This window comes from Podarcis liolepis (assembly GCF_965112155.1).
Source record: "Podarcis liolepis genome assembly, chromosome: 6".
NCBI lineage: Eukaryota > Metazoa > Chordata > Lepidosauria > Squamata > Lacertidae > Podarcis > Podarcis liolepis.
In genome coordinates this window covers 44616142-44631856 of record NC_139559.1, presented here as the reverse complement: position 1 = coordinate 44631856, position 15715 = coordinate 44616142, and the positions used below count along the sequence as shown (strand labels likewise).

The 15715-nt window shown below is 43.8% G+C and overlaps 1 protein-coding gene across 10 annotated transcripts in view; it reads left to right on the top strand.

Moving 5' to 3' along the window:
* Positions 1-15715, top strand: part of PPARD (peroxisome proliferator activated receptor delta) — a 46862-nt gene that overhangs the window by 14473 nt on the left and 16674 nt on the right. For 5 of the 10 annotated variants that reach the window (XM_083509186.1, XM_083509184.1, XM_083509188.1 and 2 more), the window contains one exon: positions 4294-9432. The exons of 4 other annotated variants lie outside the window; for them this stretch is intronic. In XM_083509186.1, the coding sequence (XP_083365312.1) occupies positions 4306-6666 (2361 nt within the window). In that variant the 5' untranslated portion in view covers positions 4294-4305 and the 3' untranslated portion in view covers positions 6667-9432. Of the gene's footprint in view, positions 1-4293; positions 10748-15715 lie in introns of those variants that run through there. One more of the 10 variants, XM_083509192.1, reaches the window with a different exon arrangement.

Below are 15715 nucleotides of genomic sequence, written 5' to 3'. Positions count from 1 at the left end.
TCATGTGTGTGGCAGGTGGGTTGCTCTCCCTACTTGTCAAAGCTAGCATGTGGGGTGGGACCCAAAACACTTGCCTACTCTTGGCGTAAGGCGTTAATGGGGAAAGAATGGAGATGTTGGGGGGGGGGAATAGGTAGGATTGGCAAGCATTTTTATATAGGCGGCTGCTTCATCAGCAGGAGAGCAAATCTACAGGATGACTACACAGTTTTTGTCCTGTTAGATCTCTGCCTTCAGGTGTTTGTGCTGATTGCAGTGAGTGGTACTGCTTGACTGCTAGTTGAGTGGATATAGCTGGAGTGTAGATGCAGAATCTGATGTGTGCAGTAGGATCAACTGTGGCAGGGTACCCCCAAAGCCTTATGAGGAATGGTTGAGGGAGTTGGATATGTTTAGCCTGGAGAAGTGAAGATTGAGAGGTGATATGATAGTCATCTTCAAATATCTGAAGGGCTGTTGCATGGAAGATGGAACAAACTTGTTTTCTGCTGCTCCAGAGGGTAGGACCCAAAGCAGTGGATTCAAATTACAGGAAGGGAGATTCTGTCTAAACATGAGAAAGAACTTTCTGGTGGTAAGAGCTGTTCGACAGTGGAATTGACTACCTCAGAGGTTGGATGGTCAAGGATTTGTTAAGGATTTCTCAGCTATGATTCCTGCATTGCAGGGGGTTGGACTAGATGACACTCAGGGTTCCTTCGAACTCTACAATTCTATGATTCTAGGACACTGAAAATGAGAATGTGGAAAGCAGGCCTGTGAAAGCCAGGAAGAGGAGAAACTTGGTTTGGTGGGTTCCCTCTGAGTGAGAGACAGCATAAGGAGAGTTGTTATGAAGTTACTACCTTCCACCTGAAAGTGTGGGATGTGCCCACTACTGGACCTTTGTTTATTATCTGTGGCCCTAATTTCCCAGCTGTATAGTGTGACATTGGATGATGGTGCCAGGGTGCGTCTGGATGGGCAGGTAGGAAGGAGTTGTGAATATGTTCCCCCAGTTTCAGTGGTGATGGGTAGGGGAAAGTATAACTGGAGTTGAGTGGCTGATTGGAAATGTAGCTGGTCTATCAACTGCCCTGTAGCCCAGTGGCAGAGCCACCATGGGACTGTTTTAAATGGTCATTGGTCCAACACATCAGGCAGGGCACACCTTTGATGTTGTCTTTAGCCCAAGTGATATGAGGGATAGATCAAACTTTTTTTTGGTGGTGGTGGGGATGCAATTCAGTCCCTTGTCATGGTTGGAACATTAGTAGTAATTAGTAGTAAAGTAGGCCTGTTTGGATGGCCCACTTTCAAAGACTAATGGAATTTGAGGAGTTCCTGAATTCTTGAGGAATTCCTAAACACTCTGGACAATCCTGTTGATGCCCTGGTTTCACTATGGAGTAGTGAGATGAAATGAGTGGTTCCTGAGCATCTTCTATGGCGTTGTGGAGCCAGGGCAGCTCCTTGGTATTCTAGAGAGCTTTGGGCTATGAAGCAAGCAGAATGAAGACTAGAGTGCAAGTGACACAAGTCTCACTCTGAAGCTAACTGAATGCTGGTTAGTCCAGTAACTGTGCCAGCCGTGTGGCAGTGCATGCAAGTTGCAAAGAAGGCTCATTCACAGCTTGCATTGCATTCACTAGTCACTGGCCAGTGGAATTATTTCAAACATTCTGGAGGTTCCTGACTTCCACAGAGGGGGAACGACCTCTGGAGCATTAGAGGACCTACTGTGACCAACTGGCTATATATTTTGAGGATAAAGTCACTTGACTTCAGAGTGACCTTAATTCTGCAGTTATTGCAGTTCTAGATGAAATACCCAATGCCATAGTCAGTGATGTGTTGTGAGATCAGTTTCAGCTGATGCAGTCTGCTGATGTAGACAAGGTGCTGGCTATATGCCTGACCATGTATCCTCTTGATCCCTGTCCCCCCTGGCTTATTAAAGCTAGCAGAGGGGGTTTGACTGTTTGGGGCCAGAGTGTGGTTGGCACTGAAGTCTTTAAAGGGATGGTGTCTACTCCCTTGAAAGAGGCTGTGCTGCAACCTTTCTTGAGGAAACCAGGCCTGAACCCCTTGGACTAGAATATCAACCAGTTGCAACTACCTTTATTGGGGAAGGTGGTGAAGAGAATTCTGGTAGGGCAGCTATAAGCATTATTGGATGTCATGGATTATTTAGGTCTGTTTCAGTCTGGGTTCAGGCCTGGCCATGGGATTGTGTCTTGGTTGCCCTGATGGATAACCTTTTCGAAGACAAGGGGAGTGCAACTTTGCTTTTGCTTCTCGCTCTGTTTGTGACTTTCAGTATCATTGACAATGGTATCCTACTGGACACTGCGGGGACACTGTCAAATGGGAATTGGAGAGCACTGTATTCCAATGGTTCCTGTCCTACCTACAGGACAATGCTTTTTGGGAGAGTGCTTTGTGGCCCTTTGCACTTACATGAAGCAGGATGACACTATTCTTTCCCCAGTGATATTTAATATTTACATGAACCTACTTGGAGCGATCATTAGGAGTTTGTGGACAATGAGTTATCAGTATCCTAATGACACTTCACTCTATTTCTCCATCAGACCTGCATCAGGGCAGGTGGTGCAGGCCCTGGACTGGTGCCTGGATCCAGTGGTAGGATGGGTGAAGGAAAATATGTTAAGCTTGAATCGTGGCATGACAGAAATACTGTGGATGAGCGATTCTTTAGTCCAATAAATTAGTCAACTGCTTTCCCTGGATGCGCTCTCTCTGAAGGAGCAGGTACACAGTTTGGGGGTGCTTCTGGAACCTGTTCTGCCAGTGGAGGCCCAGGTAGCCTCATTTGCTAGAAATGCCCTTTACTACATGCAGCTAGGGTGACACCAACAGCCAATCCTGAACCAGGTTAGCTTGGCCACAGTAGTTCAAGCATTGGTGACTTCAAGATGGGATTACTGCAATGCACTGCAAAGCAGTCTTTGTGGGGCTTCCCATGCACTTTAACCAGAAGCTGCAATTAGTTGCTGTACTGCACAGTTACTGACAGGAATGAAACCCTGTCTGCATATAACACCCTTGCTCGGAGTTCTGCACCAGTTGCCCATTTGCTACCAGGCCAAGTTGTAATAGGGTTGCTTCCCAAGACGAAAAAACCGCTAGACGAAGAGACTCACGGAACGGATTAATTTCGTCTTGCGAGGCACCACTGTAATATGTGTTCAATACTTACAAGAAATTGTTCTTCCTGTGTAGCAGCACCTATACTTTGAAACTCCCTGCCTTCACTGTAATTACCTTCACTGTAATTTTCACCGCCTGCTTAAAACATTTTTGTTTCGGCAGTCCTATTCAGACATGTAGAAGCTACATAAGCATCTTCTCTTTTTTTTACTACTGTTGATTATGATAGTCTTCTACATGTTTTTAAATACCTATTTTAACTGTTCTTATACTGAGGTTTAATGCTTTATTTTATACTTATGTAAACCACTTAGAGGCCAGTAAAGCGAGATGAGCGCCGCAATCCCGGAGCCGTCCACGACTGGACCTAACTGTCAGGGGTCCCTTTACCTTTAAACCACTTAGAGGTTTTCTTACAAGCAAGCAGTGTTTAAATTTTGTTAAATAAATAGAATAAATCTCTATCCCCATGCCCTGAATACCTTCTGGATTGTCCTGCCATCTTAGTAAAAAAGAAAAGAAAAACAAGCATTTAAACACTGATAATTGTTGAACTGCCCTAGAATATGCAGAGTGGAAGTTTCCAGTGTTGGGAGAAGTGGAAAGTTTTTAAATTTCATAATTAAAGTAGAAATTGGTTTGCTATTCTTTGACTGGCTGTTGAGCATTGCGGCCAAAAATTTCCATGTTGAATGCCAAGTGTGTAGACAACTAAATAAAAAGGTTTCTCTCTCTTCTCTTTTCAGGGATGCCAAGCATCTCTTAATCTTGGGTCACTAGAAATCCCCTGATTTCTGGATACTAAATCTGGAAAAGATTATTCTGGAAGAAAGCTAGTAAAATAAGTAAAATATGCTAGCTGGCTTGTGCCACTGGCATGTATTCCAGGTGGGCCACCAGTCCCTTGTTATAACCTGTTTTCTGAGCAGAAATATATACCCCCAGGATTCTTGGTCTCAATATGAATCCAGTCCATCACTTAGTAGCCATTCTGATTGCTAACTTGGACCAGCAGTCCTTTCTTTTTCATGGATACTGCACTTGTCAATGATGCCTCATCAAAGAACTGGAGTTGCAGTAGTGATGCATACCCAGGCAACTGGGGTTTCGGAGATCCTTTTTCTGTTCTCTTTCTCTCAGGTGTTTTCCAGGATGTTGTTGCCTTTGCTGCTGTTCCTGGGGAACGGATGGATGGTTGTTTCTGCCAGCCCGAATGTGTCGGCCATCCCTGTGAAGTTGTGGGCCTGTCTGCCAAAAGGAGGAGTAGCTGAAGCAAGGTTGCTTTGTCGCATGCATGGATTGTATGCCAATGGATCCAACCCTGGAGTGTTCCAGAGCTTCTACATGTTCCATGCTGTCTCAGACTCAATCAGCTGCCACTGGAGAGACATAGCCAATTGCACCCTCAAGACCAGTGGAGAAGTTGGACATTTTTGTTACAGCATGCAGACGGCCAGTTCAAGTGTTCGCATTCCTGTTTCTTGCCGACCTTTGCCTACACACCTGGATTCTCGTTCAGCCGAAAGCAGCAGCATCCAGGATGGTTCATGCGATGTTGCCCTCATTTCTGCTGCTTTATGGAAACCTGGTGCACCGCTGCATCTGCGAACTGTTGTTGGAACCCAGAACACTAGGTTTCCTGGAGATCAGTTCCAGCTGTCCTTGATTTCGCCTTCTGGAAAGAACATCACCCGCCTAATCGTTAATTGGGAATCTCAGGAGTGGGAATTAAATGGAATGGACTTAATTAAACAGGGGCCACCAGACTGGGTGGTGCCGATCAGGGGGACACACTGTGACCAACAAATGTCCTCTATTAGGTTTAAATTCTATGGTTTTGTTGCCATCACAGAGGAAATAAGTGAGCAAGGTTCATACCGGGTAGAATTTGGCTCTCAAAACAAAACAATTCTTACATTTAATCCCCTGATCACAGACATCCTCCCACTTCGCCGTTTGACCAACCCCATCATTGGGTCTCATGTGTTGAAATTAGATCAGCCTGAACAAATTGTCATGCACCCCCAGACCTCACTAAAGGAGGTGCAGATTCATTTTGAGGGTTTGAATGTGTCACAGAGAGCACCTCAATGTGCTCCCTTTCTCGGAGTCAGCCACAGAGGTTGGATGGAGTGGGTTAAAATGTGGGATGGAGTACATCATGGGGAAAGGGTTAAAAGAGAACTGATGGATTGGCTTGGGCCCCTAGGAGCAGGTCTTTCTTTCATAGATGCAGCCAACATAGAAGTCTTGGCTAATAAACTTTCATATTCCACAAAACAAATAGGGAAACTGACTGCCCCATTAACCAAATCTCTCTTGCAGCTCACAGAACAACCACAAGCTATCAGTAAAGTGCTTCCAGTCTGGGAAGCAATATTAGAAGAGGACAGCATGTTGATTGTGTCTGGAATCCAGTCCCTCCAAAGCAATGTTTCATTGGCTTTAGCATGTGAACAGGCACAAGCAATCACACAGAATGTAGTCATGGGAATGATTCGAGAGGCCAAGGCGGGAAACATTCCCATGGAGGTGAGCAATTTAATTCGGCCAGAGCTCACTTCAGGAGAAATAGCCTTGGAGGCTTGGTGGAGGTTGCTAAATGCATCTTATGATTCTGCCCAGAATATGCTGCGGTTATTTTTAATAACCGTAGAAGCCACCCAGATCATCCCAATCTATCCAGTGGTCCCCTTGGGATTCCAGATTGACAAGGATTTGGTCATGTATTCCAGGGACTCCAATAGGTGGGCACGGATGAGGAATGGTGACTGGCAAACAGTTAATGTGCAAGGTTGTGTGAAAAGGGAAAACTTGGGCTTTGTATGTGATGACAGCAGTTTAGAAGAACATCACGAATGCTCCTCTCCTCAGCTTGTGAATAGTTCCCACTGCTCTTTTGATGTAATCCAAGAAGAAAGTTCTACTGTTGTGTATACTGGGAAGGGCTGTATTTGTGTAAGAACGCCATGTGAGTTTGTAATCATTAATGGTCTGGTTATCCATCCTATGCTGCCTTATTTTAACCGTTGTTTTTGCAATATTAGTGTGCTTGTAGGCTGTGATTTCCAGTTTCGCGTACCTGTTTGGACTGTGCAGCACATGAAGGCTTACCCCTCTTTGTATCGAGAAATCTCGCCTATTTCTCTAGGCCTTGGCCTTTCTACTCTGAAAAACCTGCTTTCTCACCCCTCCCTGAAGCAGGAATTGTTGAAAATCAAAGACATGGGTGAAAATGCTACACTTGAGATTCTGCATAGCAATAGGGAGATTGCTCAGATTGTAGCCACAGTTAAATCTGCTGGAGACCACGCTTGGTGGGAGGTGCTTCTTGGATGGTCTCCAAGTTCAAATGGAGTACTAAATATCGCTCTCCACCCTATTGTGGTGATTTTATTATTTCAAGTGGCGCTAGTGATCACTTTGTTGCTGCTGGTCGGCTGGATGAGGCGGCAAACACAAAGACTTTATGATTTAGAGAACCAGATACAGGCTGCCAGAGGAAGGTTGTGATGGGAATACTTGCCAGAGCAAACACTCCTTTAATGGAAGAACGTTGCCAGATACCACAATTGTGATTTTAAGCTTCCATCTTGTCTGTTTATAGTTGCTAAGCTGACATGGACTAGCAGCTAAGGACAAGATGCTTGACCTCCAGAACGGTCACATTCTGTTGAATGGCTGTGAAAAGACAGGACCAGATCTGTGTGTTGTGTGTGGTTGTCAGTAAGGAAAGCCCAGTGCATGAGATCCTGTATAAATGGAAGGGCTATGCTCAGTTTTAGAAACTGAGATATGAAAGCTATGAGCTAAATGGCACCTCAATCCTAGGTTATGGGTGCAACAACAGAATGTCTAGGCCTGCTTTTTTATAAGAAGAATACAAAGCTGAAAATGAATGAACTGCAGCTAAAATTGTATGTTCATTTTTCATGTAGTCTAGTCCTTCCCCTGCCCACCCACCTAATATCATTAAGAGGGTCTCTTCTCCAGGCTTCAGACAGTAGCTGGAAGTGGGGAGGCAGAAAAAGGTCCTCCTGCAGTTTTAATCTGAAATCTTAGGCTCAGTACTGTACCCAGAGCTCAGAAACTGCTCGAGCTAAAGAAATTCCCTGTTGCAAAAGGCGCCTAGAACAATGTGAGTTTCGAACACTGGCTATGCTTGATCGGGGCACTTGCTCTACATAGCTATGACCTATACATGAATAACACAAGCACAGAGCTGGGGAAAAGGGCAGAGCCTAACCCTAACCACCCTGCACTACAGAATCCTTGGATTCAGACTGTTGAATGGGAGTCATCCATGCTGCTGGCATTTATTGAAACACACCTATTGGCTCTGCATTTCCTGATCATTAACACTGGATCATACAGCCTGGAATTTTTAATATGTGTGCATATAAAAATGTTTTTTTAATGTTTTAATACTGTAAATCACTTCAGTATTTTTAAATAGAAAGTAGTCTAGAAATATTTTTAAATAAATAAAATCCTCTGTATCCAATTGCAATTTATTTATCTTGCGTGTGCACACAATCCCACACACCCAGCATTAGTACTTTACCTGGGAAATAACCAGGATCATTTGTTTTTATTTCTCTAGGGGTTTTGTACTCTGAAATGAAATGAGCGTAGAGCTTTATTAATTTTTTCTTCTACCAGTTGCAATACAGTACAGAGAAGCTTTATTCATGGAGCTTAAGTTGAGATTCCCATAATACAAGCACTGTAGGCTTCATTTATTTCTCCTGTCCATAACTTGCCTATTCCTTGGGATGTTGTTCCATGGTCTAATGTCCTTGGGAAACGTTCCAGACATTCTGGCTATCTCTAGCAGTAGCATGCACTTAGCAGCGCCTCCTGTTTTACAGCCAGTATGTTTGGTTGTCTGCCAAAGAGATATGCTTTGCCACCTGAGAAGGTCTGGGACAGTACCAAAAGAGCACAGTGGCAGCTGCTCTCATACACAAACCTGAAAATAATATACTTGGAAAAACAAAAATGGGAATTATTATTTTTCTGAAAAACTTAAATAAAAATAAATCCTAGGCATAAACCAATGTATAAACTCATTAGCTGTTGACCCTTCCTCGTAAATTCAGTTCTGGGAATTGGCTGCTGCCTCATATGTTTGTGTACACAAAGTAGGTAGTGGCCTGCTAACATGTGGCCTTACTTTAATGGCAGTGAGTACAAATTGAAATAGATGTCCTGCTAGAATGGTTCTTGCTCCTCTGTAGTCTTTGAAAATCTAAATTCGATTCCCAAACTTTTGGGGCGCCGAGGTTCTGCTCACCAGGCCTTCCTACCGTATTGTGTCTCTTCTCCGTTAATTCACCTTCCTTTATGGCTTCCTCTTTGGGCTGCTTCTTCTGAGTTTCCAAGGACTCCACTGTTAACCTCACAATCTGCCATTGGTGCTGGTCATAAGAAATACCTTATGAAGGGATGCTTTTAAAGACATCCCCTTTATAGGTTAAAAGGGAAATCGTGTAAAATGCATAAGTGAGACAAAGAGATGTAAGGCGTTGTTGTAAGAATGACATAGTGGAAGTAGTACTCCATTTAGTTTGAGGAGTAATGCCTCATGCTACTATCCCCCTCCAGGTGTTCTACTCTTGCTGTAAAAGCAACAAGGGAGTGACAAATGTGTTAAGCTCCTGCCATTGCCATCCTTCTTGCCTCCATGAGCTGCCACCTGAAGCAGAAAGCCTCCTGTACTCATGGAAGCTTCCTACATGATTTAGCACTCCATTTTTTTTCAGCATTAAAAAAAACCCCACCCCACAGCTTTTTAAGAATATTACCCTTGTAGAGGGAAATGTGGACAGGGCAATCAGAACTTAGCATTCTCATCCCCACTTGCATGTTGTTATCTGCACACAAGTAGAATGTCTTAAGAAGGCTATTCTAATGCAGTAAGTCTCCAGTTTGAATTCTCACCTGAGCGATAGGGGAACCCTCTGTTTTCTCTTTGTCTCTCCTTCTGCAATAGAGAGAGAATAGTGCTAGCCTACCATATTGGGAAGTTTTAAGGACTCCTGAGCTGATGCACATTAAAGGCTTTGAATGCTTTATACATGCTCTATAAATGCAACGTATAATGTAAAAAGGGTGTTCTGTTGGTTTGATCAAGTGGTGTAACAAAAATATGCAATTTATTGGGGAGAAAGGAAGTAATTGGATCCAGCTGGATTAGTGCAGATCCCTGGACAGAAATATTCAATTGGCAAACTACCTTATAAAAATAAAATGTGTACTGATGCCAGATACTGTAACTACAAATTTAAAGATTTAAAAGGACTCAATCCATACTTAAAATTAGCAGTGTGTGCTAATTTTATAGGGTGAGAAAAAATGCAGGCATACTGTCATGCCAGATGTTTGAAGAGCTGAATAATTTAATAGTAAGTTATTTCACAAAACACTGTGCCACTTGAGTAGAGGGCATTGTCAACAGCTGCTAGTCCACCAGGAAATCCGAAAACAGATCATAAGCACTTTTAAAAGTATATTTTTAAAAAAGCAAGTTCAGTTCAGAACTGTTGGCATTTAAGTCTACAGGGGGATTACATATCTTTTAGACTTCTGTTGCAGCAACCTGAAGCATGTCACTGTCCCCTAGACTGACTGGTGTTTACCACTGGGTTCTATTCACTTCAGTGGGGCAATGATGGGGCAACATTACTGAAGCCAATCTGGGTCTGGGATCTTCTGCATGCAAAGTAGATGCCGTACCACCGAGCCACAGCTCTTCTTCCATTATCTTATCCAAAAGCAAAAATGGGGCAGGTAAGGTACCAGAATATAGGGACTGTCCCGGTAAAGAGCAGTAGGAGACAGTGCTAAAAGGCTCCTGTGTGAAGCAGAAGGACCACAAAGAGCATGTTAAGCATTTCATGTTAGAAATGAATTTCTGCAGAGGTGGCCAGCAAATCCTGAAACTGTAAACGGGGCAGATTCTAAAATACTCCTGTGCAAATGGTGATAAAAAGCGGCACACCAGAAGAAACATTCCATGCTACATTTTAGCTATCTAACTTCTGTGTTATTTCCCATAAGATACATCTTGCCTGGGCATGCATAGATGTAGTGAATAAAGCATGTGACTTTGCACAAAAACTCAGAATCTGAGTTTGCTAGTGGAGGGAGTGATTAGATTGCTGACCAGAAAATCAGTTGTGGGGATTTGGTTTGAAAACATGATCAGCCTCAAAGGGTCACCAGTCTCTTATCACCCACTGCACTTGTAAACATTGTAGAGATTATTGTCCTCTCACCGCCGCCCCCCTCTGCTAAATTTTCTTCTCATGAGGTTTATACTCAGAGACAGAAAATGTACATGTGTCACAATAACTTGAGCTGTGTAATACTGTGAAGTATGCAAAATGGCACCACCATAGGCAGGCCATACTCAAACACTGCCTTGCTGAAGCCAAGTCTACACTTATTTTTTTCAACTTGGAGGAAAGTTCCACTCAGAGGAAGAAGGAGATGGCTGACCGCAGGAGGATAAGCAGGAGAGACCCAGTAACCTTTTTACTGGCCTTGCTCCAGTGCTTTTAGAAACAGTTGGATGTGAACAGTTAAGCAGGTGTAACTTTTCCTGGCATGAACTTAATCAGCTCCTTACATATGTTTGTGTGTTGCTGCTAAAGTCATAGGAGCAAGACCTCTGGGTATAGGGCGGTATACAATAATAAAACAAAACAAAACAAAATAAGGTGGCCACACTCCTCAAAATTCAGCTTTCAGTATTTAGCAAAGCCAGCTATGGAAGGAATTGGAATCAGGGTTTCTCTCAAGGGAAAGTCTCATTGTGTTCCAGACTAGGGATTGTGCATATTATTTAAATAAACATTTCTGTACTACCTCTTAGTTTTAGAAATATGGTTAATGAAAGCAAGATCACAGCAACAAGGCAAGTGACTTTTCCAATGAAAGCTAATCTAGGCATGAAATTCAAGGTGAGCCAAATGCTGACTGTTCAGTCCAACTTACAGTTTACAAGGAAGTGGAACAGGAGCTGGAGGAAATGACAATAGAGACCTGAGCCGAAGCTAGTATAGCCCAAGGAAGCAGAGAAGAAGACGACGACACAGAAGCACTGTAACCTGTTGCAATCAGCCAAACTGATTACTAGGAAGTACTTGGAAGTACTGTCCAAGATTAGCAATAGCCAAAGAGCAGTGGGAAGGCTCTACATAATGAAGTTTTTTTGAAAAAAATAGCAGCAGAACCTTCAGACCAAAGACTGAATGCGATGGCAAGAAAGGCAGATGCCAACACCCAGGGCTGGTTGCATACCTGAACCAAGTTTAGCACTTGTTGGCCAAGGTGCAGCTGAAGAAGCTGGAGCAGCTGCTGGTGGATGGGCTACAGCATGAGCATCCTGAGCGTGGAGGCACTTCTGGACTTCCTGGTTGGCCTCTGCACTGAGTGCAGTCGTGATTCGCTGCCCCGAGGGATAGGCTTGTCTCAGGCTTCCTCAGGTAGGAGTGAACACCCTGATTACTGAGAGCAATGTGGGTAGGCTACCCAGAGTCAATATCCACGTTTCCACTGGCAGTAGGCCCAAGAGTCCCACCATCTCCATCATGGTCCACAACCTGAGGACCCCAGCCAGCACAGCATCTGGCTGAGCCAGCTTAACAACGGGCATTATGGGTATTTTATGTGTATTTTAATGAACTAAATAGAATGAAGGATCATGAATTTATTATGTCATTGTTATTTATTGTTTGTAAGCCGCTTTAAGATTCATTTGAATGAAAAGCAGCATGGAAATACAATAAATCAAATATTCAGCTGACATATGGAATGTGCATAGCATATTCTCTTCAGTAACTAGGAGGAGAAAACTAGGAAGAGACAGTAAGAGCCACAAATACTTACACATATTCTCTTTTTCTGTAAAACCTCAAGGAGGTAGTGAGTCAAAATCCAGCAATTGAACGTATGCAAAAGTTGCTTAGCTAGGCTGGTAAAGTTATTGAAGAGAGACCACACAGTTATTTAGCATGAATTTGTGCACCTGCGCTTTATTTTGATTTTACTAGTGGCATGAGCAGATGACTCCCACCACCTTTCTTTTGACAATAGAAATACTGATTGTGGCTTCAGTTTCCAATCTGCCAAAGACACAGTGTGTGTGTGTGTGTGTGTGTGTGTGTGTGTGAGTGTGTGTGTGTGTGTGAGAGAGAGAGAGAGAGAGAGAGAGAGAGAGAGAGAGAGAGAGCAGATAAAATCTCAGACAGAATGAAGGAGGAGAATGTTCTCAACGCTAATGCTCTTAAATGAGATCTTGTCCTGGTCATGATGTTAGTGATGTGGGCTCAGTCTGTTGGGAACTTGAGTGAGCCTCCCTGGAGCATTTTCACAATTGTTATCCTAATGCTGCTAGCTGACAGTAGCAGAAAGCTTCCCTTCCCCACTCATTTTATATAGTCAATTAAAAAAACACACCCTTTCATCTTGTGTCCTTGGAGCCAACCCCTGAATCGCCTTATGGGCACAATGTTCCTTTGTGTTTGTGCTGCTCTCTGCTTCCTTCACTCTGTTTTGATTACTTACTACTGCTAACAGCTGCTTTCCGAGTTGCTGTGTTAGCTTTACTTAGGATGAAGGCTGGTCTTGCTTTCATCTGCTGAAATGGGTGAGGCTTTTAAGCGAGTGCTAATTCCACAGGAAACAAATCCCCCTGCCATCTTCGGAATGCAGGGTGTTGCAACAAAAACACAGTTGTATGAAAATGGGATTTTCAGAGATCTGCCTAAAGCGTTATAGGCGCAGTAACCATGCGGAACACTTGCAGCCTGATTTGAAGCATCTTGTTTAAAGGTAACTTTCATTGATTTCAATGAGAAATATTGTCAAGTGTTAGAATTGTGTGCTTTATAACTGATGCCAGCTTCGGACAAAGTGTGAACTTTCACCAGAGACTTGAGCAGTGTTGCAGATTTTGGCTGCAGTGCAGGTGAGATAACAGTCCCCAAAATTCTGAAAATTTTATTTTCAGAAAAGGATTCCAGATTGAAACCATAATACCTCTAACCTAGAAGCTGACAAGCATGAGATGAGTGAATTAGCACTCTCCTACTTGTGATTCCCAGCCTGATCTTCAGAGATATCTGGAACCAGGATCCTGAAGGTAGCCATGATCATGAGCCTTAAAGTTGCACCAAATGCTCCTGGAGGTATGACATGCACTGTTTTTCATAGGGGAAATTAATCCCTCAAATTGGGTGGACAATTTTTGTTCTACATAAATAGCTAGCAGTCAGCAAGCTTTAATGTTGTTTTGGGCTTACTGAAAGGAATAGATTTGTATGCAGCAGAGACAGCACATTATATTTGAGTCCCGGTATATGGTAAAGAAAGTGAACAGGGGCATAATCCTTCTAAAATAAAATACCCAAGCCCCATTGCTCTGATGGAGTTTAAAGATGAGAGAAGTCTAATTGGAAATGGAGTGACCGTATGTGCTTTAGTATATGCCTTTCCATGCCTAGCTTAATCTCAACCCTGTACCAGATGCTTTTCCTGAACGTCTTGCATTCATTTTTTATGCAGGTATTAAAAACCGGATTCACTTCATTACTTTCAAACTACAGTGAATGGTTTTTCCTCTGTGTGTGCCATTTCCTACAGTGCAAGTGTGGGGAAGAGGGCCAAGGATAACACTGCATGTGAATGGGGTCTCAGTTTCCTTTTATAAGGCACTAAAGGGGAGCTCTCTTCACTTGTTTAAAAGCATGCTGTATTATTTTTCTCACTTCTTTCACATGATTTCACTGTAAATGAAAACAAATGTTGTTTGAGCAGAACCTTGGGAGGCACCTTCTTTGATCCCTAACATAGATAAATGTATAGAACTAAAGCTCTGAGCAAGAAAAGAAGTGATCCTGCATTTATTTTTGTAAATACAGGCAGAAGCAAGTGTTTGTGCTTGTATGACACATACAAACGCACCTCCACTTTTCCTCAAGGATCTGAAATGCTTTTAAGATTGTTCACTGTGTCTCACACAGAGACTTTTAGAAACAGAGTTGGGAGGATTTGGGTGTCAGTTTTATTTTTCAGCACTTACATCTGTAGCTTTTTATATAGCTATATGATTGCTTTCCTACAACTTCCTTGATCTCTCATATTCTAATGTACAACTTTTCTATTAACTGAGTGCTGCTTAGTACTTTGAGTTCTTAATGTATAAAAGTAGCAGGATGCAACCCAGCTGATATAACTGAACTCTCCTCCACCAAAGAGATGTTCAGTTTTCTCCAGCTGTTTTAAGGAGTCTGTGTGGACGAAACGAGAGTGTTCTGTACATTTATTGTTAGAAGTAGCATTACTATTATTATTAGCCTTGAACACAGCTTTCAAAACCTCTCTTTGGCTCAGATGCGTATCTCCAGGAAACACTGAAATGGCTGCATGGCAACAGCATCCCTAAGGCAGGCAAAAGGATTAGCATCCAAAAGGCTGCCTCTCCATCTATTGCATACTTCATTTTTGTTTCTCTTTTGCACTCTGAATCCTCATACAGCAGATCTCTGCTTTAGATTCACACAAACATCTGCCCGCAATTCTAGAGCACAGGGGAAGGGGGAGTGGATAAGTAGAAAACTTTACTCATAGAAATCAATGTTATGCTGCACAATCTTCCACCCCCCCCAAAAAACCCCCTTATTTCTTTAACTATAAAAAGATGTTTTCTTAATTACACACACACTCCACTTTTAACTTCATTGCTCTAAGAAAGAAAGGGGCTTGGGTATTAAGTACAGTGGTACCCCGCAAGACGAACGCCTCGCAAGACGGAAAACCCGCTAGACGAAAGGGTTTTCCGTTTTGGAGGCGCTTCGCAAAACGAATTTCCCTATGGGCTTGCTTCGCAAGACGAAAGCCCATAGGGAAATCTCTGGGACAGCGGGGAAGCGCAGCGCATTTAGAAGCGCTCGGGAAAGCAGCGCACTTTGCTGCTTTGCCCAGAGTGCTTTTAAATGCGGGCGGCTGGGAGGGAATCCCTTGGCCCCCCGCTGGACTTCCCGAAGCTCTTTTGAAGTCCGGCGGGGGTCCAAGGGATTCCTTCCCAGCCGCCCACGTTTAAAAGCACTCCGGGGAAAGCAGCGCACTTCGCTGCTTTGCCCGGAGTGCTTTTAAATGCGGGCGGCTGGGAGGGAATCCCTTGGCCCCCCGCTGGACTTCCCGAAGCTCTTTTGAAGTCCAGCGGGGGGCCAAGGGATTCCCTCCCAGCCGCCCGCATTTAAAAGCACTCCGGGCAAAGCAGCGGAGGCGGGCAGGGGGCGAAAGTCTTTGTCCCCCCTGCCTGCCTTCCCAGGGGCTTTTAAATCGCCCCGGACAGCGGAGAAGTCCTCCGCTGTCCGGAGCGATTTTAAAATGCCGCCCGCCAGCATTTTAAGATAGCCCCGCACAGCGGAGAAGTCCTCCGCTGTCCCAGGGTTTTTTAAAATGCTGGGGGTGGGAAGAAAAGCCCTTGTCCCCCCCCCCAGCCTTCAGAAGAGGTCCGGGGACAGACTGTCCCCGGACCTGGTCTGAAGGC